General features: G+C 47.6%; 1 protein-coding gene across 1 annotated transcript in view; it reads left to right on the top strand.

Annotated features, from left to right (window-relative positions):
- Nucleotides 1-5,055: 5,055 nt before the first annotated feature.
- Nucleotides 5,056-25,311, top strand: part of gabbr2 (gamma-aminobutyric acid (GABA) B receptor, 2) — a gene marked incomplete at both ends in the record, with an annotated part of 411,098 nt that continues 390,842 nt past the window's right edge. Inside the window, one exon of the mRNA XM_080787246.1 lies at nucleotides 5,056-5,373. Within this exon, the coding sequence (XP_080643372.1) occupies nucleotides 5,056-5,373 (318 nt within the window). The remainder of the gene's footprint in view (nucleotides 5,374-25,311) is intronic.

Genomic DNA, 25,311 nt, shown 5'->3' with positions numbered 1-25,311 from the left:
TTTCAATAATTGCCTATATGTGGTGTTTTTTTCTTCTTCTTCTGTTAGGCCTATACGCATGCAGGAAAAGGCCCTGAGCTTAAAGACGCTGAATAGGAAAAGCACTCCCATGGAGTTGAAGAACGGCTCATGTGTTAGACCATTAAACTGGGTCCCAGAACGAATGCGTTTCCCCCGTTTTAGCAGAGTGGTTTCAGCATCATTCAGAATGAGGGTTTGTGTTTGTGTGTGTGTGTGTGTGTGTGTGTGTGTGTGTGTGGAGTTTGCATGTTCTCCCCATGTCCCCTAGGCCCTAGGGTAGGTATAGCCTCACAAAAACCATACAGTAATCCTGGTCTCTAAACTGCCTCCCCTTGGCCAGCCGGGGCGCCTGATGGAGGGGGAAAGGAACTGGTCGGAATAACGTGTTCCTTCCACGCGCTATATCCTACCGGGGAAACTCCCCCCCCCTGTCAGGGGATAAGACGCAGCCTGCTCACTCCTCATGCATTGAAGGAAGCATGAGCTCAGTTTGGGGGTCTCCCCTGGTTGGCAGAGGGAGAGTATAGTGCCCAGGATTACAGCTTTAGCAATTGGCAGGTAAAAAATGGGTTACAAAATCATGGGATACAAATAAACGACGAAAGAAGTATACTTGTTTTATCAATTAAAACCGCTAGGTGCTTTAGACAATTAGTAGACTCTTCTTATCAATTAAAACCGCTAGGTGCTTTAGACAATTAGTAGACTCTTCTTATCAATTAAAACCGCTAGGTGCTTTAGACAATTAGTAGACTCTTCTTATCAATTAAAACCGCTAGGTGCTTTAGACAATTAGTAGACTCTTCTTATCAATTAAAACCGCTAGGTGCTTTGGACAATTAGTAGACTCTTCTTATCAATTAAAACCGCTAGGTGCTTTAGACAATTAGTAGACTCGTCTTGGCACTGAATGTGTTTAAGTAGAAGCAGCTGTAACACATTTTGGAAAAATACAATTAAATGTGTTTAAGTAAAAACAGCTATAATAACACAATATGAAAAAATAACCAGGGACAGTTCAGCACCATGGACAGTTCAGCACCATGGACAGTTCAACACCATGGACAGTTCTACACCATGGACAGTTCTACACCATGGACAGTTCTACACCATGGACAGTTCTACACCATGGACAGTTCAGCACCATGGACAGTTTAGCACCATGGACAGTTCAGCACCATGGACAGTTCAGCACCATGGACAGTTCAGCACCATGGACAGTTCAGCGCCATGGACAGTTCAGCGCCATGGACAGTTTAGCACCATGGACAGTTCAGCACCATGGACAGTTCAGCACCATGGACAGTTCAGCACCATGGACAGTTCAGCACCATGGACAGTTCAGCACCATGGACAGTTTAGTGACGTGGACAGTTCAGCACCATGGACAGTTCAGCACCATGGACAGTTCAGCACCATGGACAGTTCAGAACCATGGACAATTCAGCACCATGGACAGTTCAGCACCATGGACAGTTCAACACCATGGACAGTTCAGCACCATGGACAGTTCAGCACCATGGACAGTTCAGCACCATGGACAGTTCAGCACCATGGACAGTTCAGCACCATGGACAGTTCAGAACCATGGACAGTTCAGCACCATGGACAGTTCAGCACCATGGACAGTTCAGCACCATGGACAGTTCATAACTGCAGCTGTCATGGAACTGACCTTGGTGCTGAATGTAGAACCGCCTGCATGGGGAAAAGCAGTGGTTTACAAAGATAAATGAAACTAACTCGTCTACAAGATCTCAATGCATCTCAGGGAGGTGCTTTGGGGTGATTTTCTTTTAAAACATATTGATTAATTGCAGCCTATATTATGGCGTGTGTAACATATCCAAATTACAGATAAATATTATAGATAGTACTATTTATACATTATTTCTTTATCTGCAAATATACTGGTGTACTGTATTGCATACTAGAGTCTAGGAACACACAGCTTGCTTGCTTTTTTCTCCTAGTGTGTTGCTTTGCCTGCTAGGTGGCGCTGTTTATTAGCATTAGAGGAGCCTGCACGCTCTACCGGTGGCATTACAGCGCACGCACACGCACACACACACACACACACACACACACACACACACACACACACACACACACACACACACACAGACGGATGCTTCATCGTATACTATTTCGTCGTACGACAGTGTCGTTCAACAACGGCAATAATTTGATCTTCAACTTAAAACATATATATCGTGCAGGCACACGGGCGCGTCACGCCCAAATCAGCCCTTGAGAACACAAGATGACAAACTAATCAATAAGGGTGAGTTATTATGAAGCACGGGTCGATTCTTTAAGTCGAAAGAATGATTTCCATTTACGGAGCTGTAGTTTTCTCTCTCTCTCTCTCTCTCTCTCTCTCTCTCTCTCTCTCTCTCTCTCTCAGGATGTATTTTAGCATGTTATAGCCTTATAGTTAAAATCCTCGCCAACTTCTAAGATTGTAGGCTACAGATGGAACCAAATGGAAGCGCTGTCTGTCTTGGAGCTATAGGTTGTTTTTTAGCCTATGCACAATATTGGAATTGGTCATTTTATTTTGGAACGCAGTGCTTTGGACGCTTGTCCCATATGGGAGTACAACGCTGTATACCTAACTTCCCTATATATCTCCCTGGCGCGCGCGTGTGTGCGTGTGCGTGTGCGTGTGTGCGTGTGTGTGTGTGTGTGTGTGCGCGTGCGTGTGTGTTTGAGCGCGCGCGCTGCCTCCAGATAGCGACAAGAAGCCAATAAATCAAATTCGGGGCTTCATGTCAGAAGAGGCTGATTCTCTCTCTCTCTCTCTCTCCCTCTCTGTCTGTCTGTCTCTCTCTCTCTCCCTCTCTCTCTCTCTCTCCCTCTCTCTCTCTCTCTCTCTCTCTCCCCCTCTCTGTCTGTCTCTCTCTCTCTCCCCCTCTCTGTCTCTCTCTCTCTCCCTCTCTCTCTCTCTCTCTCTCTCTCTCTCTGTCTCTCTCTCTCTCTCTCTCTCTCCCTCTCTCTCTCTCTCCCTCTGTCTCTCCCTCCCTCTCTGTCTGTCTGTCTGTCTCTCTCTCTCTCTCTCGTCTCTCTCTCCTCTCTCTCTCTCTCTCCCTCTGTCTCTCCCTCCCTCTCTGTCTGTCTCTCTCTCTCTCTCTCTCATCTCTCTCTCTCTCTCTCTCTCTCTCTCTCTCTCTCTCTCTCTCTCCATGTCTGTCCCACGAATATTCGAAGGAGCTTTATTGGCATGAGAAAACGTATATACGTTTTGCCGCAGAGCAAAAGTGTCAATGTCAAAACACAGTTAAACAATTAACGTATATTAGAAAAGAACGGGGGAAGTACAGTAGCCTATACATAGGCAGGAGCCGCAGGAATGTATAGGCAGTTGAGTCGGAGGTGGCGGTGCACTAGCCGATACCCAGGCTTTCACTGGCACCGACACCGTGCAGGGGCAGTGGCACAGCATTTTGTTAAACGGAGCTACAGTAGATATCCAGCTGTTAAAGTCACACTGCGACGTTATAATAGGCTAAATATGATATAACAGTGTCTCTCAACACGCACACATGACACACACTCCTCTCTCTCTCCCTCTTTCGTGCGCGCAACTGTATGCTACGCTGCGCACAGCACGGCAGAGAGAGAGAGAGAGAGGACAGCGCTCTATTTTCTCCTACAGGCGCTGAGGAGGAGGAACGCGCATGCAGCCGCATTCTCTCTCTCTCTCTCTCTCTCTCTCTCTCTCTCTCTCCAGTCTCCACCATATCTCCACACACACACACATCTTCCTCTTTTCGCCTTCCTCGGACTTTTTTCTCCTAAGGCTGCTTCTTCTACACAGACCAGCCAGCGTCGCTCGGATCGGATGATCAGCCAGCCTTATAGAGGCTGTATATATACTCTACTTCTCCTCCTCATCGTCGGTCTGTTTTCGCCCCGACGGCCGTCCGTTGGTTGGTTGGTTGCGCTTTGGTTCTGGTTCTGCCGGTATAGTAGGACATTCGACGGAGCGTTGTTGACTTGATGTTGGGTATATTTTTTGGCAGCAAGGAATGATCCACTGCTGCTGCTGCTGCTGCTGCAGCACAGTTCACGTTGCCGTCTCTCATCTCTCGACTGGGAATATTTATTTATTACTCCGAAGGTGAATTATTTTGTGTCCATAACAACAACTGTCAACGAGAGAGAGTGCATATAAACCTACACAGATCCTATACATCATTACAGAGGAACGGATTCTTGTTTTCTTTGGAGTGACGGTTGGACATATCCATGTATTTCTTATAGTGTTGAACGGCTGGTTCAACATTGATCGAAGATGAAAGGGCTGCTTTGAGTTGGATATAAGCTAACTGACAGAAGAGATCTCTGATCTCTCTCTCTCCCTCTCCCTCTCTCTCTCTCGACATACGATCGTCTCTTCAAGTCTCTCATCTGTGGTGCAGTTTCAAGCCTCCATGGAGCTGTGTGGAATATCGCGCTGGCTGCTGTCATCATCATAGAATTATACATATTTCCTTCGTTTCATATAGCCGATAATTGAAAGGAGACGAGTGTGTATAGCCCATATATAGGGTATATACTGCGGGGGACTCTATTATAGCTGCTGCGGCTTTCTCTTCTGTTATTTTCTATACTCTCTCTCTCTCTGTCTCTCTATCCCTCTCTCTCTTATGTCTTTTTTTGCGGGGGATCCGTTTTTATAACAAAAAATCCAAACCACCTACGGATTATCTTCAGGGTTCTGGTGGTGGTGGTGGTGGTGGGCACTGGGACCGCCTCCCCTCATCGCGGCTCTACTACGAGCCCCCGAGATTGTGTGCAGCGATGCCTCATCTGTGAGTGAGAGAGAGGGGGGGTCTTCGGACGGGTCGGTCGGTCGGACGGACGGGAGGAGCACCGCGGGATCTTAAGCGTTGTGCGGGGTTGTTCGATCCCCCTGGGGAGGGGGCTGCCTGGACGGGTAGTGAGGAGGGGGGTGTGTGTGTGTGTGTGTGTGTGTGTGTGTGTGTGTGTGTGTGTGTGTGTGTGTGTGTGTGTGTACAAGGGCTTCACATGGCTCCAGCATCGGCCCGGATGAGGAGGTGGGAGATGCCGGCGGCGCTCACGGTCCTCCTCGCGCTGCTCCTCGCGGCGGTTCCCGCGGCGCGGGGCAAGGTGTGCAACGACCGCACGCGGCACGGCCAGGACAACAGCTGGTTCTCGCGGGACGGCGAGAGGCTGCCCATCATGGTGCTCATGCCCATGAACGAGTCCGCGCTGATGAGCGGCATCAGCCAGGGCATCGAGCCGGCCGTGCAGCTGGCCATCCGCCACGTCCGCGAGAGCGGCCGCTACCCCTTCTCCCTCATCACGAAGATCTACGACACCGAGGTACGGTACTGATGAGACACATCCATCCATCCATCCATCCATCCGTTCATCCATCCATCCATCCGTTCATCCATCCATCCCCCAAACCCCAAACACCGTGCAGGATGCACTGTCGCTCCAATTAACTCCCAAATGTATAGCCTGCCCTACACACACCGGGAAACCAAAGGGAATGTGTTGGTATTTGTGTGTGCGAGTGTGTGTGTGTGTGTGTGTGTGTGTGTGTGTGTGTGCGCGTGCGTCCGTGCGCGCGCAGAGCGCACCGTGGGGGTGTGCGTGCATACTGCGCGCAGAGCGGCGCTTGCGCTTGCGCGCGTCCGTGTGGAATTCACGGGCAATCATTATGTCACGCTCAGGTTAAGGGCTTTTTTTTCTTTGTTCATTATATACGTCACGAGGATGAAGTGGCTCTCCTTTCTGTCTGACTGCCTGTGACGTCATACAGCTTGTATTGTTGTATAGGAGCTTGTCGCTTATTATGTCATCGCCATCATTTCTTGCATTATTGAGGGCTTCCATATTATATGCCCAGCTTTGTGTGTTTGTGTTTACCCCATAGCAATGTTGTGATTGGCTGACTGAGCACTGTGTTGAGCACCCCATAGCTGATTTGATTGGGCCATGAGCAATGTACACTGTATTGAAGATAATAAAAATCACGCCTGTGTGAAGTGAGGGGCGCTAAGAAAGAGTGCACTTCACACAGGTGTGATTATTATTGTAGGCTATTATTTTTTTATGTCATCCAGGCAGTGAACCTGCAGATACACTTTGCAGAATGTGTGGGGCGCACGCGTGCAACAAGCTTGTGACAGACAGAGTTGGAAAGACCTTGAATCACGCACGTGCCTCATGGTATAGTATAGCCTGTGGCGTGCACGCACGCACACACGGCACGCGACACCACCAGCCTGCAGCACCACAGACAGACAGACAGACAGTGAGACAGACAGACAGACAGACAGACAGTGAGACAGACAGACAGCGGGCAGTTTTGTGTAATGTCAAAGCTTGATTTGGCCTATACAGTATATGCTCAGTAAAATAACAGATTTACAAGCTTGTTGTGATCTTGTAGCTCTATAGTTATTTAGCAGTGGCGGCCTTATTTATGTTTCAATCGTTTCAATTGAAACGGGCCTCGGGCCTCCAGGGGCCTCCCCAAAAAAGAAATAGTAGTAGTAGTAGTATAGTAGTAGTATAGTAGAAGTAATATTGCATTGCATCGCAGCCTTCCAATCAGCCTTGTCCAATTATTCAGCGTCATCCTGTACGTCCACCCCTTACCACTAGTTGGCAGCAGCTAATAATCACTGCAGGTACTCGACCTGTCATGTCACGTTGACCTGTCATGTCACCTGTTGACCTGTCATGTCATGTTGACCTGTCATGTCACGTTGACCTGTCATGTCACGTTGACCCGTGTTGTTTGGTTGTATCTGTTCCCACTTCCCAGTGTGTGCACTCACTGCACTAGCAGCGCTGACAGTTGCGATTGCATCATTGTATAGCCAATGCTGCCTTCCAGTTATACCTTAAAGTAAAACAAAATGTTTAATCAAGCAAGCTGCTTTTGTGTATATTGGCTGTGTATGCTGGTCATGCTTTGAAGTCTGATAATACACACTGACAAAAGTATTAAAACATTATTAATTATTAAAATTATGACGCCTTGAACGGGGCCTCCCGATCCTTAAGGCCGCCCCTGTTATTTAGCAGTGGTCAAAAAAGTATACTCAAATGTTTTACTTGAGAAAAAGTACCAATACTGCAATGAAGAAATACTCTACAAGTAGAAGTCCAATATCAAAATGTACTTGAGTACAAAAGTATTGGCATGAAAATATACGTAACATACCAAAAGTAAAAGTACTCATTACAGAATCTTTCATTTTCAGGCCTATATATACTGTAGCATGCAACAACGCCAGTTGTGTGCAACTATAGCAGGTTCAGGTTCAGGTTCATTTATTTGTTTGTCCCCGTGGGGCGATTTGGTTTACAGCAAGGCATAACACAGGCAGGTAACATGAAACACAGAAACACAGTAAAAAGGCACATAGTACACAATAGAACATTTAAAACAGGATGGCAGTTCAAGACTTCATCAGACTGCATCAGACTTCAAAGACGCCCGAGGAGCTTTGGATACGTTAGATATCAGATATTTGAATAACCTCGCGACGTCTAGCCTACGTGTCATGATGACTCACAAGCAACCGCGGGGCCACAATTAGCAAACTGACACATGGGCGCGCGGCCGCGCGCCTCTGTTTCAGCGGCCGCATGCACACTCACAACAACAACATGCACACTCACACGTTGCATCATGATCAACAACAACATGCCGGCTGCACTTTAATTAATAGCCACTCCACCATCGATGTGTACAGAAATGTCACACGCCTCATTAGTCTATAATTGTGTGTGTGTGTGTGTGTGTGTGTGTGTGTGTGTGTGTGTGTGTGTGTGTGTGTGTGTGTGTGTGTGTGTGTGTGTGTGTGTGTGTGTGTGTGTGTGTGTGTGTGTGTGTGTGTGTGTGTGTGTGTGTGTGTGTGTAGGTGTGTATGTAGGTGTGTGCGTGCATGCTGTGCATCCACCATATCCAGAGAGGGAGTGGGCATGCAGGCTGTGCAGAGATACATTATAGGTGGGCTCCTGTTTCTGTAGCGTGAGGCAGCTTGATGTACAAGTACACCCCCTGGACATGACGCTAGTATGTCGCAGGGACTTACCCCCAATCCAACCCTTGATGCTGAGTGTCAAGCAGGGAGGCACTGGGTACCAGTTTTACGGTCTTTGTTATGACCCGGCCGGGGATTGAACCCCGTCCTCCCATCAGTCTCAGGGCGGACACTCTAAACCCCAAGGCCATATACAGATGGGCACCCTATAAAAGTGCCCATCTGTATATTATAATATAGTTACCGTGCATTCATTCACCTTCCATCCACAGAGCTGGAGGGCATGGAATTCAGTCACGGTCTGCAGTATTTTGTAAAAAGGAAACTGTGCCTGAAGATGTCGGTAATTTGATGTATGATTTTTGTTTCTTCTTTTATTTTTGTTCCACCCCTGGTTTGCTTGCACATTTTTGAAAGGAGGCGGATTTGACAGCACTCAGCCTTGGGAAATGAATTGAGTCCCCGGGACAGGGCCACGCATTGGGCCCCCTAATGATAATGCATTGAGAAGTGTTTATACAGCAGGAATTCCACCGGGCTGCTGCTGCTGCTGCTTATATATTATTGCTGTATACATTGTCCATCCATCTCGTCTGCTCAAATACATTGATTATTTGCATTAAAAAGGGGGGCAAACCGGCCTTTTTGTAAGCGATGAACTTTGGTGCCACCGCTCAAAAAGAGAGGAGGTGTAGTTGAAAGGTTAAATGGATCACTTGGCACAAGTGCATGATTTATGTGTTGAATGTACCCGACATAGCTACTCTAGCACCCCCCCTCCCCCCCATGGCCCTCGTTCTCTTTGAAGCTTTGGCTCATTTAATTATGCAGCGTTATAATTTTAGCATGCAGATTTGTTCCCCGCAAACGTTGAGCTTGGCTCCAGTCCTGCATGGGTCCGTGCATGCATTATACCTGCAGCCCTGCATCTCTGCTCTGTCCTCTACAGCCTAAGCCCTAAGCCCTAAAGCCATATCTCCAAAACTGGTGGGTCAAACTGAACAAGCAATATGTCACTTTGAAGCTATAATCCATTCCCATGCTTTTCACATGACATGAAAGAAAAAGAAAAAAAACGAAAATCCAAAACTTTTCTCTGTCAGAAGCGAAGCGGTCACATGTACTGTATACGAGAGGTTTCCACCAGACAGCAACGGTATACAGTCACGCCAGAGATAACGGGGTCACACTTGCACGGTGTTAATAGCCTATTCTCTATACATGTAGGTATACAGTGTTGGTCCTATCTTTTGATGCTTGGCTCGTTTAATATACAGCGTTATCATTCGAGCGTGCGGATTTGTCCCTCTGCTGCAACGTGCACGAGAAGATTAAATACCTGCAGCGCCATATGCTTTCCATGTCACTCCCATCAGTAACCCCCCTTCCCCATAGCGTTTGTGTGCCCAGGTACGTGTGTCGACATGAAAGCGCACGCGGGCTAAATCCCTGTTGACAAGAGGTATATATAAGCCCTCCTCGCATCGTATGCACTCAGAACCGCACGGGATTAATACGCCGTTATACGAGCATTATGCTTTTCTCCTCCTCCTCCTCTTCCTCTTCCATAGAGAGAGAGAGAGAGAGAGAGAGAAAGATGAGCCGTAAGCAGGAGGTCAGTAGGCCACGCGGTCGGCTCAGGCCTGTGAGCGATACAGGATGCGGCTGGCTCCTCCATGCTCCAATGTGCTGCATGCTGGGAAATCAATGGAAACCTGGTGAGTGGTGTCATTTGACCACCTCTGTGGTCAAGAACTAAATGGCGCTATATATATATATATACACGGCTTGGCACTGCTCTCCATGTCTTCACAGTATATATAAAGGCCTATTCATAATAAAGCTTTAGGTGACCTCATCACCTATATGAATAGGCCTTTATCCCATAATATATCGTTGCTGTAGGGGCAGAAACCTCGTATCTGCATGATTTCACTTTTTTGTGTTTTTTTTCGTAAGATAAACGCCCTATACTTGATCATGTGGCGGCGGTGGCTCAGGGGTAGAGTGGCTGGATGGCAAGGTTGCCAGTTCGATCCCTGTGGGCTCACCCAGAGTTGGTGTCGAAGTGTCCTTGAGCAAAGACACTGAACCCCTGATTGCTCCTGATGTGCTGGTTGGTGCCTTGCATGGTTGTGTGTGTGAATGGATGAATGTGCATACAATCTATGTAAAGCGCCTTGGATAAAGGCGCTATATAAATGCCCCATATTTACCATGCTACCACGTCACACTAAAGCATCAAGCGTACCAGATCCTCTGTCTTGAGGCGTTATATGAGCTGGTAGATCTGCTACTTTCGCTGTTTTTGAATTTGAATCCTGAAAAGTAACAGTTTTGGACATAATGAGGTTTCCACCCGACAGAGACCATATATATTTATGGCAGTTAAAGAACAAATTCCATGATTCCCTGGCAATCTTTTAGCACAGTGGATCTTTTTATAACGTCAAAGACTCACCCAGTTTATGCATTATACAGTTCCCCATGTAACTCTGAGAGTGTAGCTATACTATGGCTACTAATTGAAACCAAATGGACCCGTAATAGTTATCTTTCATTGAGCTGCAGGGGCAACCCGTTGGGTATACCGGCTCAATGACCCCATGTGGGGGTCCCCTTGGATCCCACTCTTGAGAAGCACTGTTTTTGCAAACGTCATGCTTATAAAGCACCTGTCTTCATAGCGTGCGTATAAGCCCTTGGGCTCTTATCGTATCATCTCCTTTCATAATACAGTGAAATTAAATGTCACCACCGCTGCTACAGTGCAGATGTGTCCTCTCTGCATCTTAAAGGAGAAAAAAGGAAAAAAATATCTCTGCTCTGCTTGTTTTAGTCAAGGAAGGAGGAAGAAAGCCCGAGGCCACATGACTGTTACATCACTGCATGCGAGAAGCAGCTGTGTGGGTGCTTTATTTACCAGAGAAATAATAAAGGAAGCCGACGTGGTGACATACTTGAGAGGGAGGGGGGGGGGGGGGGGGGGGGGGAGGTGGGGTTGAATGTTGTGACGCTCTGGATTAACAGCGTCTGCTAAATGCCTACACTGTAAATTGAATAATGTCTCACCTTTTGTGTTGTTGTTGCTTGATCGTCTCATGTACGTATAAAGAGAGAGAGAGACCCGCTGAACAGGCTGAAGAAGGAACCCCTGTTTTGCCTCAAACGTATAATGTTTGTGCCGACAACGAGGAAAATAAAGATGTTGGAAGGGGGAGGTGGGGGGGGTGTGTGTGTGTGTGTGTGTGTGTGTGTGTGTGTGTGTGTGTGTGTGTGTGTGTGTGTGTGCAGCCGTGCACAAACGCTGAGTTATACTGTTGACTTGGGGCTGTTTACATTACGAGGTGTGCATTACACCTTTGTTGTGTGTCAACAACAAAGATGCACATACCGAGAGACACACACACAAGCACATGACTACACAGTCAACCCTCGTTCCACGTGCTTGTGTTGCAAAACAATACTGTACAACATGCGTCAGTGCATCCGTTGCAGCATGCCTTGTGTGTGTGTGTGTGTGTGTGTGTGTGTGTGTGTGTGTGTGTGTGTGTGTGTGTGCGTGTGTGTGTGTGTGTGCGCGGTACTGGGATTTAGTCCGGCAGATGTAAGTAATCAGTCCCAGAGCAGAGGCTCTTTATCCCTTTATCCTCTCTGTCTCTATGGGTGGGCCTATAGTAGCATCCTCCTGTCTCTATGGGTGGGTGGGCCTAGACTGAGGAACAGTGATGCGTTGGAGGAGGATGGTGGTGGTGTGTGGAGACTTTATGGGCAGTCTGAGCATTCTTGTATAGCTCTCTGGTGTATATAGCAGTGGTTCTCATAGCAGTGGACCCTCACATTGATTTGGGTTGCTCTCATGGCGGCAGTGGCTCAGGGGTAGAGTGCCTGGATGGGAACCGCAAGGTTGCCAGTTCGAACCCTGTGGGCTCCCCCAGAGTTACTGTCGAAGTGTCCTTGAGCAAGACACTGAACCCCTAATTGCTCCCGATGTGCTAGTTGGTGCCTTGCATGGTTTCCGCTGCCATCGGTGTGTGAATGGGTGAATGTAATGCACAATCTATGTAAAGCGCCTTGGATAAAGGCGCTATATAAATGCACCATTTACCATTTATTTACCATTTATGGCCATACAGTATCACCTATATGGATATGGATGTAAACAAAAAATAAACCTAGACATTGTTTGTGTATATACAATTTTGTGTTTACGCCTAATGTAATGGATATATTGCAACTGTATGCAGGAATTCCATTGATTAATGCGTGCATCTATACTCTACCACGTTGAGTACTGCATGCTATTTGTGTTTGTATATTTTGTTCTCATGTCACACATAGTACCTAATACTGCACACATAGTACCTAATACTGTGAACAAAGAAGCTATACGCACACCAACGTCCTTGTAGCGAGGGTGGCAGCACACAGGAGAAAACTGTAGAGGAAATCTTGAAAAAAACAGAGGGTGGCCGGCTGGCCACACACGCCAACAGCCAGAGGGCCAATATTTTATTAGGACAGCAGGAAAGATGAAGGCTTAACCGCCGAAACGTTGCATTCATTTTCGTCTTACCTGCTGTCCGTTTTCTTTTTTTTAACCCAGTTTTTCTTTTCACCCAGTGCCAATTATCTAATGTAATCCTGGGCACTACACTTCCTCTGCCAACCTGGGGGGGGGGGGGGGGCAGCGGACTGACCTCATGCCTCCTTCTATGCATGAGGAGTCCAACTAAGCTGCTTCTTTTCACCTGACAGAGGGGAATTTCCCCGGCCGGACGTATAGCGCGTGGAAGGGACACGTTATTCCGACCAGTTCCTTTCCCCTCCATCAGGCTGGCCAGGGGGAGGTAGTTTTAGATTTTTGGTTACCTGCTGTCCTAATAAAATATTGGCACTCTGGCTATTGCCGTGTGCGGCCAGGCTCTTGTTTTCTCAAGATTTCCTCACACATAGTACCTAATAGAAATGAATGTAAACCTGTCAAAACCAGCCAGATAACTTTTGTCTATATAATATTCTGCGTTTACACAATTTAAATGAACTGTACGCAGATTGATTGATGCATGTATATCTACCACTTATACTCTTGGTATTTAATTTGCTTTCTTCTCATGTCATATTTTCATTATTATTAAGATATATGAATCTAAACATGAATAATAATAATAATAATAAAAAAACACAGATAACTCTTCTATGTATACAATTGTAGTGTTTACACTATTTAAATGAATGCTGCAGCCGTAGACATGAGTCCATTGATCGATGCATGGCACTTATACCACAGCCTTATGGGATGGATGGATTGATTGATTGATAGATTGATTGATTGACTGACTGACTGAGAGCACTGGCAGAAGAGGTTCCTCAGACTAGCCCTCCTTTGTCGCTTCCAGTCATCCCGGTTCTCCATACATCCGGCCAGCTCGTTAATTGGTGCTTTGCGCTCCTACGTCGTTCTTGAGTATAGGCCTACATCCACATGTTAATGTGGGGCGTCCTGGTGACCGGTGCCTGTGTGTTGGTTCCCTCAGTGGGGCGTCCTGGTGACCGGTGGTGCCTGTGTGTTGGTTCCCTCAGTGGGACGTCCTGGTGACCGGTGCCTGTGTGTTGGTTCCCTCAGTGGGACGTCCTGGTGACCGGTGCCTGTGTGTTGGTTCCCTCAGTGGGGCGTCCTGGTGACCGGTGCCTGTGTGTTGGTTCCCTCAGTGGGGCGTCCTGGTGACCGGTGCCTGTGTGTTGGTTCCCTCAGTGGGACGTCCTGGTGACCGGTGCCTGTGTGTTGGTTCCCTCAGTGGGACGTCCTGGTGACCGGTGCCTGTGTGTTGGTTCCCTCAGTGGGGCGTCCTGGTGACCGGTGCCCGTGTGCTGGTTCCCTCAGTGGGGCGTCCTGGTGACCGGTGTCTGTGTGTTGGTTCCCTCAGTGGGACGTCCTGGTGACCGGTGCCTGTGTGTTGGTTCCCTCAGTGGGACGTCATGGTGACCGGTGTCTGTGTGTTGGTTCCCTCAGTGGGACGTCCTGGTGACCGGTGCCTGTGTGTTGGTTCCCTCAGTGGGGCGTCCTGGTGCCGGGTGCCCGTGTATTGGTTCCCTCAGCACTATAGTTTGCTGGCTGGCAGCTCTTGGTGTCTTTGGGCAGTGTCCTGCTATAATAGTCTCATTCTCCTGGCTGCTATTTTCTGGCTCACCCTTTGGGCATTCCACCATACAGATTCTCCTGGATAGTATAACAAACTTTTAGTAACAAGCAATTTTGTCCAATCTGTACGATGTAACTTCTATAATTGGGGTGGTCGTATATTTTGTCTCCCTCCTAGATCGTGCATGTCAAAGGTCGTGTCTCGCCTTAGACATGTGTCTATGGATCTGTCACACGTTCTGACCTGAAGGTCAACATTATAAATGTATCCCCTGAGCAAGCAGCCATGCAGGCTCTACTACTGGCTCAGCAGAACTTGCATTCAAATTCGGGTAGAAGAGATAAGTTATACATAATAGTGCAGTAGCGCAGTGCCGGTTACAATGCTCTCAGAGCCCAAGGCTCTATGTATAGAAGTTGCCCCCGCACATGCGTGCACACGCAAAACGTTGGCTATTTTGTAGGTTTTTCGTGCAGTTTTGGGTGTTTTTTTTTGCTACACAGCGCCCGTAGGTGACCTGCCAAATCTGGTGAGGGGGGAGGGGTCTACCCAGGCTATATAGACCTGCCTGCCCCTCGGGCCCTGCAGTAGCGAAGTACTTGAGTAAATGTGCCTAGTTACTCTCCAGTCTCTCTCTCTCTCTCTCTCTCAGTCATTCTAGAGGCTGAAGGGCTGCATTCTAGTGGTGGAACAGAAGTGCCATGTCACAGATGGAGGGAGGGGGAGGTGTGTGTGTGTGACTGTGTGTGTGTGTGTGTGCGGGTGCGTGCGTGCGTGCGCGCGTGCGCTAGGGGGCAAGGCGAGGCTGCAGAATCTAAATCCCTTCATTAATCTCCCCGGAGGAGAGGAGAGGAGCGGAGGAGGGTGATTTCTATCTTTTCCCAACCCTGGCCTCTCTCTCTCTTGTCTGTGATCCAACACCTTTCGGGTGTCACTCCTGGGAGGAGAGGAGAGGAAAAGGGCCCAGAATGTTTTGGCAGAAGAAAGGAGAGAGAGAGAGAGAGAGAGAGAGAGCGTCGTCATCGCTGCTGGCACTGTCTCTGTTAGATCTCCTTGTCCCGTCAGGACGGCATAGCGCCCGGGGGCCCATGGGGGGCCCCCCATCAGGCAGGCATGCAGTGGGTGGCTGGGGGCCCCAGCCTTGTGTTCAGAAAAGCAATGGATTTATAGCTTACGTATGTATACACGTCAGCTGAGTGGTTCCCAAAATGGTGTGCCCGATGTGCACTGTAGTGTGGATTCAGTTGTATAGTCTAATGTTGCGTTCACACGTACAGACGCAAAGACGCAGTCTACCATTCATTGTCAATGGAAGCCAGCGACATGACGACGCAACGATGCATGTATGGCTGCTCCAAATGACACTCCCATTCGTCTTTGCGTCTGCCCGTGTGAACGCACCAATAGTCTTCTGAATAAAAACTGCATTTAGTTTTAGTGATATTAAATCTACAGTGGATTTAGTGGACTAAAATGTATTTCTGGCGGGCCGTGATCACATTGTGACGTGTTGTGAGCTTGTTGATCTGCCATTTTCACTATAAATGACATGTGCAAGTGCATGGTGTCTTGAGGTTTAATTTGACTTGGTTGGCCAATCATTGGCCGTGCCAAAAAATGTTCAAAACATGGTCGCGGAAATAGAAATCGAAACGGAACTACTGTACAACAGATTGCACGAAAGTTACTTTAACCCATTCTGACCTGAGATCAGATTCATACGAGGTTTCCACTGGACACACACTGGTCTGATGAACCCATTCTGACCTGAGATCAGATTCTAAAAAAAATTCAGTCGTTCTTCGATTTTTCAAAAATAGCAGACCTACAAGCTCGTACCGCGCCACTCGGTGGCGCGCTATGAGCTTGTAGATCTGCTGTTTTTCAATAGCTAAAGCATAACATGATGCTAAACACCAAAATGGGTTCCCGGTCAGAATGGGTTAAGTGCATTTGCTGCATCCCTCGCTATCGTGTTCCCCGTATTGGTGGCGCTCTCCGGGAGGAGATCGGAGCGGATGCATTTGGTTTTTTAAAAGAAAAATCAATGCCGCCGCAAAAGACAGACGGAGATATCTTTGCAGATGCTAGAAATCTCACCCGTGCACAACACACACACACACACACACACACACACACACACACACACACACACACACACACACACACACACACACACACGGTGCCAACAGATATAGGCCTACATGATATGCAGGTATTCATAGAATCTCACCCACACCGCACACACACACGGTGCAAACAGATATGCATGATATGGGTATTTATAGCACGCGAGGCTGTCCGTTCCAAGTGATCCGCTTGGCCAGGCCTCCAGAGACCCCTGTCAGAGTGACCCGCGTGCACACACACACACACAGTGGTGGGGAAAATACTCACTAGCCCCTCCTATGCCCAGCTTTGTCTGTTTGCGTGTGAACACGAACATGATGATTCGTTTGGCTGAGCAACGTGCATAATTGAGGATAAAAAAATCACACCCGTGTGAAGTGAGGGGGTAGCTCTTATCATCGTACATTCATGACGTACATTCTCCATTCATTGTCAGTGGGAATTTAATGTTTGGGCAGTAAGAGTGAAGACGCCAATTGTGATTGGCCCGAAATGGCCATGTGTGATGATTTGATTGGCTTGAGCACAGAATTTGATGTATGTATATAATTTGAGGTCAGCCGTGTTTTTTAGGTTATAAAAGTGGATGGGTGGAATCGAGACTCTGCCCGCCGGGATTAATTCATCTATTCATCGCGCATTGTTAAGGTTTTCAACCCAGAGCCAAATATCCGTAACCGGATGTTACGATGACATGATGCTGTGTGTGGTTTCTTGACCGGTTGTTGTTCTCTCGGTTCGATGCAGCAAAAACCCCGACCGCGAGTATCACAGCGCCTGCTGTCGACCGTTGAGAAAAACCTTGTTTTCACCAGAAACGACATTCATTGCGCCGATTTGTGAAAGGATGTGCGCTAATCACAAGCACTGCCCCATTTCTTATACCGGACAAACATAGCATTTGGCATACTTTATTTGGAGAATGTACATGCAATCACTACTTAACTCTTTCAAAATGGCCGCGGCCACTATACTGTCGTTACACTGTGATGAGAGACAGCTATACCGATGCGATCCGATCAGAACATGGATTAAAGAATATAAAGGCTATAAAAGGTATAGTCTACGGCGCTGTTGGTGCATGCAGGGCTGCCAGATCTATATAGTCTACGGCTCTACGCTGTTGGTGCACGCAGGGTTGCCAGATCTACGCTTTGGATACGTTTCTATGGCGGGCTCCGTGTTAATTGGCTGTTGACGAGGCAGTTCACATTTTGGCAGCACATTAACGGTGACTTATTTTACTGCTTCAGGGTCAGCCATCTAACTGTGAGTGAGTGAGTGAGTGAGTGAGTGAGTGTGCGCGCACGCGTGCAAATGTATATATTCCCACCAAAGTGCTGAGTGTGGCTGGATGGATGCACTGAGCCGTCACACACACACACGCACGCACGCACGCACGCACGCACAGTGCGGATCAATGGCCAGCGAGGCCCTCACGGTCCCTGGGGAGAGCCGGAGAACGGGGCAGAGAGAGGGCAAGGGGGAGAGGCAAAACAAAACTGCCGATCTCCAAGGGCTCATTCACACACACACACACACACACACACACACGCACACACACACACACACACACACTTGTGTCCTCTGTGTGTCATCATTGCCGCCTCAATGCCTTTCCAACGGTATAGTCACATGGTTTGATGACATGGCTGTCTTTACGAGCTTGTACAGATAATTCTGTGGGTCCTTGACATGAAAAAGTGCACCACTGATAATCATTTAACAGGTTATTTTTCTTCTCCCCCCCCCCCCCAATATCAGCACGCTCATATTTCATTACACTACACTGTAATGCAGCTGCCATATTTCATTACACTACACTGTAATGCAGCTGCCATATTTCATTACACTACACTGTAATGCAGCTGCCATATTTCATTACACTACACTGTATAAGCTGCCATATTTCATTACACTACACTGTAATGCAGCTGCCATATTTCATTACACTACACTGTAATGCAGCTGCCATATTTCATTACACTACACTGTAATGCAGCTGCCATATTTCATTATTACTACACTGTAATGCAGCTGCCATATTTCATTATTACTACACTGTAATGCAGCTGCCATATTTCATTACACTACACTGTAATGCAGCTTCCATATTTCATTATTACTACACTGTAATGCAGCTGCCTTGACAACGGACTACCCATGTCTCTACTAGCTTGACCTCGGTTCGTCCCCTAACGCGCGCGGCCTCGCGGTGACACATTTGTCACCGTTTAGTAAAAGTTCAGCACTAATTGCTGACCTTTCATCCGTGGCAGCTAGCCGTCGGGGCCCCCTGATCTCCCCATCACATCATGGCCCCTCCAAAGCTGCGGCCGGGGGGCCTCTACGTGGCCCTCGGGGCACGCAGCGGCATGCTAGCAGAGGTGGGATTTCAGAAAGAAATATAGCCCCATTTCTGCAAAGCCCGCGAACCACACCGATGGTGGCTGGAGACCAATAGAGCTGTTCATTTCAGTGGAAGTTGCTCAGTGGCGTTTTGAAGCACCCGGAAGAACGCTATATACTTCCACATTTGACTTGATTTTGGTCTAACAGCCTGGTCTAACCAATGACTGGTCTAACCAATGACTGGTCATTGGTTAGACCAGTCATTAGTCCTACAACTACAACCTATCTCAAACCCTCACCCTAAACCTAACCTCCCACAGGGCAGCACACCTAAACCTAACCTTAACCCATGTGACGGACCAAGTCTCATGGGATTTGGGATTTGTTTATAAACATTTTGGTATTTGTTTATAAACATTTGTGATTTGTTTATAAACATTTGTGATTTGTTTATAAACATTTGTGATTTGTTTATAAACATTTTTGGGATTTGTTTATAAACATTTGGGATTTGTAAGTCTCATGGGGGGGGTAGGACCACTATCAGTTGACCTGTAGTAAGTCTCATGGTCGGGGGGGTAGGACCAAGTCTAGGTAGTGGTCCTACCCCCCCCCCCCCCCCATGAGACTTACAAATCCCAAATGTTTGTAAACAAATCCCAAATGTTTATAAACAAATCACAAAATGTTTATAAACAAATCCCAAATGTTTATAAACAAATCACAAATGTTTATAAACAAATCACAAATGTTTATAAACAAATCACAAATGTTTATAAACAAATACCAAAATGTTTATAAACAAATCCCAAATCCCATGAGACTTGGTCCTACCCCCCCGACCAGGGCCGGTTCTAGGCATAGGCGAACTAGGCGGTCGCCTAGGGCCTCAACCACTGAGGGGGCCTCGTCACAGGGAGAAGATTTTTTTTTTTCATGTATCCCTTACATGGGCTACTGGCTACATGTGGCCCCCACCTAGCTTCTTAATTTTGATCTCAAAGTGCACCAGATTGAAGCATTTTCATGGCAAATTTACAATTTTTATCCGGCGTGGCAAAGCAGGAGGGGGGGGGCCTCTGTATAATATGTTGCCTAGGGCCTCAAAAGGCCTAGAACTGGCACTGCCCATGTCTAACCAATGACTAGTCTAAACTAAGTATGCACCCCTAAATTTCCACCCTTGCCAGAGATTTAATGTGATGGAGCAACAGTTTTCCAAATGTTCTCACGTCGTTGCTGTCGGGTAGAACAATGTTACGGTTTGAAATGGTGAAAACATCTACGAGCTCACAACGCCTCGCGTCACGTTGTGAGCTTGTAGCTTGCCATTTCCACTATATACCTTTTGTGCAGCACTATTACGAATTGTCTGACAGACAACAGCGATTATGTAAAAATCCAATCTGGATCCAATCCGCTTACAACACACGACACCACAGGCTGAGAACTAGTGCGTTAAGCAAGCCGTCGTTTGGTTCCCCGGGAGGCGAGGCGACGCGACGCGAGTCTAGAACTAGTGCGTTAAGCAAGCCGTCGTTTGGTTCCCCCGGGAGGCGAGGCGACGCGACGCGAGGCGAATGCACAATTGTTCTTGAGTGCAGCTGGCAGTTGGGGAAAAGATGGAAAATAATCAGAGAGGGAGGAGAGGTGAACCGGGACATAATGTATAAGTGTATCGATCTCTCTCTGTGTGTGTGTGTGTGTGTGTGTGTGTGTGTGTGTGTGTGTGTGTGTGTGTGTGTGTGTGTGTGTGTGTGTGTGGGTGTGTGTGCGTGTGTGTGCGTGTGTTATTGTTATGTTCCACTGCCTCATTATCACACACTCTCTCCCGCTATGCACCCGCCTGTCAAGCTTCTATGCCCCGGTGAAGAACACTTTCCCCGCTGCCTGCCTGCCTGCATGCAGAACATGCAGGAATGGAAATAGGTGCATGGTTATAGGTCGTTGAGCTAAATGATACTCGCTGAAGGCTTGAGCCTTATACTCAACGTGTGATCAATGCTCGGTACGGCGTGCTTCCATCTGCTTGGGCTGTGCTGTTAGTAATAGGCGGAGGTCACAAACAGCCATGAAGGCATGGAGGGAAGCTGAGGAAGTATGTAGACCAGCAGCACACATTTTCAATGTCGTTGTCACGCGGTTTAGTTACCTCTCATTGAGAAGCAATGTTCCTCAGCGTAGAGGGTACCTCGATATAAATATCCATCCATTCATCTTCAACCGCTTATCCGTAGTCAGGTCGCGGGGGCAACAGCTCCACCAGAGAGCTCCAGACTTCCCTCCCCAACATTAGTAACTTCCTCCTGGGGGAACCCCGAGGCGTTCCAAGGCTATGCAGTCAGTCGATGTAATCCCTCCATCTGGTCCTTGGTCTGCCCCGGGGTCTCCTCCCAGTGGGACGTGGTCCTTGGTCTGCCCCGGGGTCTCCTCCCAGTGGGACGTGGTCCTTGGTCTGCCCCGGGGGTATCCTCCCAGTGGGACGTGGTCCTTGGTCTGCCCCGGGGTCTCCTCCCAGTGGGACGTGCATCGAGGACCTGATCCCTATAGGGAGACACTGGAGAGGCATCCTAAACAGATGCCCGAACCACCGTTGCTTATCGTTCCAGATTTTCTTTGCTTTCTGATCTAGAGGGGCACGGGCGTGCTTGGAGCAAGGACTGGATAAATATCGGTTCACCGATCAGAGCCTCCCCTCCCCTACCCCCCTCCACCCCTCCCCCCTGCCCTCCCTGGTAGAAAACAGCAGAGAAAACTGACGTCACTTTATTGTCTTCATAAATTGTTTCACATTTCCCCCAGGCTTGATCCGTAGCCAACGGAAATAAAAGCCTGGATACCAAGGCTACTGGACAACCTACTGGCGTCGCGTCACAAAAACGCATCAAAAGGAGACGATTTTCTGTTTAGCTATTTTTTAATTTTACATCCTTCAACAAATGTTGCCTTATGACATGGAATAATATCCCACTATAGTCTCAATTAAAAGAAAAACATATTCCATTCTCTTCCCCATCCCCGTCGGCTTGGAAACACAAACATCTCAGAACGGCAACATTATGTTGCCGCGGCGCATTCAATGCGTCGCCCTAATTACACCCAGTTTGCCGCCAGCGTGAAATGTAACAGAGGATCGTAATGAATTTTAGTTTCAGTTAATCAATTAACCCATTTTGAGCGGGAACCCTTTTTTGGTGCAGGTTATACATACATTAAGTTATCATTTAGCTATTGAAAAATAGCAGATCTACAAGCTCGTAGCGCGCCACCGAGTGGCGCGCTATGAGCTTGTATAGGTCTGCTATTTTATTTTTTTTATCGTTAAAATGTGCCTCGAATCTCTCTGAAAATTTGAAGATTTAAAAAAGAATAATAATAATTTCGACGTCAGGCCTGAATGGGTTAAGGTGTGAAACGAATTTGTCATCGTCAGGAGGAGCTGTAGTTCTAATCTCCCTGTTCCTTTTGCCCCTCACGGTGTAGAGTAGAGTAGAGTAGAGTAGACTAGACTAGACTAGAGTAGACTAGAGTAGAGTAGAGTAGACTAGTGTAGAGTGTAGAGTCTGAGGACGTCACTATCTGACTAGAGCCTTTGGAGACGTGGCCCAGACAGAAGCACTCTCCCGTTGTTCTGAGAGGTGGAGCAGAGGAGCAGCAGTACGGCCTGACATTATAGCATTAACCAAACATTGACTCTTAATCCCAGTTCCCGTGGCCGTATATACAGTATACAGCTGTGCACGGGGATGGGATGGGACAGGGATGTGCTACTATAGGGCTTGAAGCAACTAGTCCACTAGTACATCCACTAGTTGACCTTGCTGGTATATAATACTAGTTGACTATATTTGATAAGGTTCCCCGGTTACCCCTGTTTTTGTAGGCCTTAACCCATTCTGACCTGAGATCTGATTCATACGAGGTTTCCACTGGACACACACTGGTCTGATTAACCCATTCTGACCTGAGATCAGATTCTAAAAATGTCAGTCGTTCTTCGATTTTTCAAAAATAGCAGACCTACAAGGGACAATGACATCACTCCGGAGAATGTAAATTATACGTACCTGCCCGTGTGCGTGCATGAACGTGTTAATGTGAGATAAGAGGGATCTCCATGGGGGGTCATGTCATGTGTCATTGTTCTTTGTTCAGATCAACCCCCTCTTCTGTCATTTGACCTTTCAACCTTTTGTATTTGACCTCTGTGTACACCTGATTAGGGGAACGCACGTCTATACATATTTATATATATGCGACAGATCTTCTGCTTTCTGGTGCTTCTGTTGTGACGCTGCAGTGTGATCAGGTGGGGCGTTAATCTATAACAAAAGTTCCTGTACTACTAACCCTATATCCCCAAACCCTATAAGCACACGCGGAAGCCACCGTGAGTCTGAACCGACCACCTAGTCAGATTACGGGACGTCGGGCTATAACGCGCCCCCCCCCCCGAAGGGATTATGGAGGACATTTGTTGGACTCTCAGGGGGGAGATCCCATTCTCCGTGTCCCTCAGGGCCAGGGGGGAGGTCTCCGTGTCCCTCAGGGCCAGGGGGGAGGTCCCGTGCAGCAAATAACTATTAGTGGGGAGGGTCTTTGTCCTTGACGCTCGTATAATTACATTACAGCCTGTAAATCTATAGCCACACACAGACACCCCTGTTTCTTGCAGGGAAGGGCAGACATTGGTGTGTGTGTGTGTGTGTGTGTGTGTGTGTGTGTGTGTGTGTGTGTGTGTGTGTGTGTGTGTGTGTGTGTGTGTGTGTGTGCGCGTGCGTGTGAAGCTGGTTTCACGCTCCAGTCCCTCTGGACCATGGGATTTCTATTCCCCAGAGGGGCGGCATGCAGGCAGAGCAGGGTTACCATGGCCACAGCTGGGATGTTCCGAGAGACTCCATATATATATATAGGCAGGTGCCACAGGGACTGTGTGTGTGTGTGTGTGTGTGTGTGTGTGTGTGTGTGTGTGTGTGTGTGACTCCATATAGACAGGTGCCACAGGGACTCTGTGTGTGTCTTTCTCTCTCTCACACTCGCCTCAGTTAAGAGACATTTCTCATCGTGCAATATGCCAATCATTCCACATGCGCGACCGGACAGACACATTTGCAACACCATGCAGTTGGACAGTGTGCAGCTCTGTGCAGTTCATCATTTTAGGGCCGGATTTTATACGCTTCAAAATGGTGGGAGATTGGCCTCTCTGAGCCGCCAACAACAACAACATCAACAACATCTCACGCTGCGTCCTGCGTGTCAAACGGCGCCCTGCGGGGCGGCGACAAACTGCCATGTCGTATTTAGGTTTTCATTTGCCAGTTCACCTCGTTTCACTTCCAATCTAGAGCAGTGGTTTTTTCAACCCTTTTCATATGGAGGCCCATTATTTATTGGGCATTTGAGCCACGCGGAGTCGCGGACCACCATTTGGTGAGATTTATAGGCCTCCCAGACCCAAAACTAAAGGATATTTTGACGTCGTTGAATGTGATCTTGTCCACAGAGTCCATGCTGTATCTTTCGCGCAGACGAAATGAAAGCCTGGGTATCGAGGCTAATGCTGTATTGATGTTGGTACCACAGGAGAGATAACAGACAAACGTTGATCAAAGTAACAATTATACTACATTCTCTAATTGTGTAGACTTCTTGTAGATTAAGCGATGGAGATGTTTAACAACAATTTTACGCTCTCAAGATTCTATGCGGGTCCATTTGGTTACCAACTCTCCATCATTTAGCTGGGGGACCACCTGGCCTTGAGCTTGTAGATCTGCTATACGTTCAAAAGATCTTTATACATTTTATAACTTGAAACAGGATGTTCTGAATAATGAGTATACTTTTGGTACTGTATTAACAGTTGATGCCAATACAGGTGTATACATTCACTCAAGTACATTTTGAATTCCAGACTTTTACTTGTAACAGAGTATTTCTATATTGCAGTAGTAAGTAAGTAAGAAGAATTGAGTACTTTTTCCACCACTGATTGGCAATGATTTGACGCCACACCTTACTATCAGCTCCCAGTACTTAATACCGCACGACATCAAGCCGTGCTACTCATACGCAGAGTTGGCAGTGCCCGGGATCGAACCCCATGACCTTGCGGTCGAAAGCCAAGTGCGACTGAACTATACCCGCGGACACTAAAGTGTTTGCAATTTGGTCTATAGGTCTGGTGGTGCTATCCAAAACTGGCATCAGAGCCAACATTGTAGCCTCAGTCTGGATGTGGCTGCCATGGGCCCTCCAGTATATAGGTGCGTTTCCAGTTGGCTGCACATTGTGTCTGAGTAGAGGCGAAGGAGCCAGCCAGCAGGCTGTGAAAGTGAAACCGTTGCCATGTGCTAATTGTTGCGCGGGGCCGAGCAGGCATCCAAGAGGCACACCGTTGAGCCTATCTCTGCTGTCCACTCCATATATCTAGTGGCTCTGTATGGATGGCTATAGTGGCTATACTGCATATACAGTAGATGGCTATAGTGGCTATACTGTATATGGCTATAGCCATTTACATATTTTGTCCACCTGCGACCCTGCGGTGCCTTGGTCTCACAATATAGAAATGGATGTTTTATTTATGCTTTCAAAAATATATTTTTTGAGATTTACAATATTAG

Source organism: Protomyctophum bolini (genome assembly GCF_963924005.1).
Source record: "Protomyctophum bolini genome assembly, chromosome: 17".
Taxonomy (NCBI): Eukaryota; Metazoa; Chordata; class Actinopteri; order Myctophiformes; family Myctophidae; genus Protomyctophum; species Protomyctophum bolini.
Note: the sequence above shows the minus strand (reverse complement) of the source record. Positions and strands in the feature narration are given on the sequence as shown.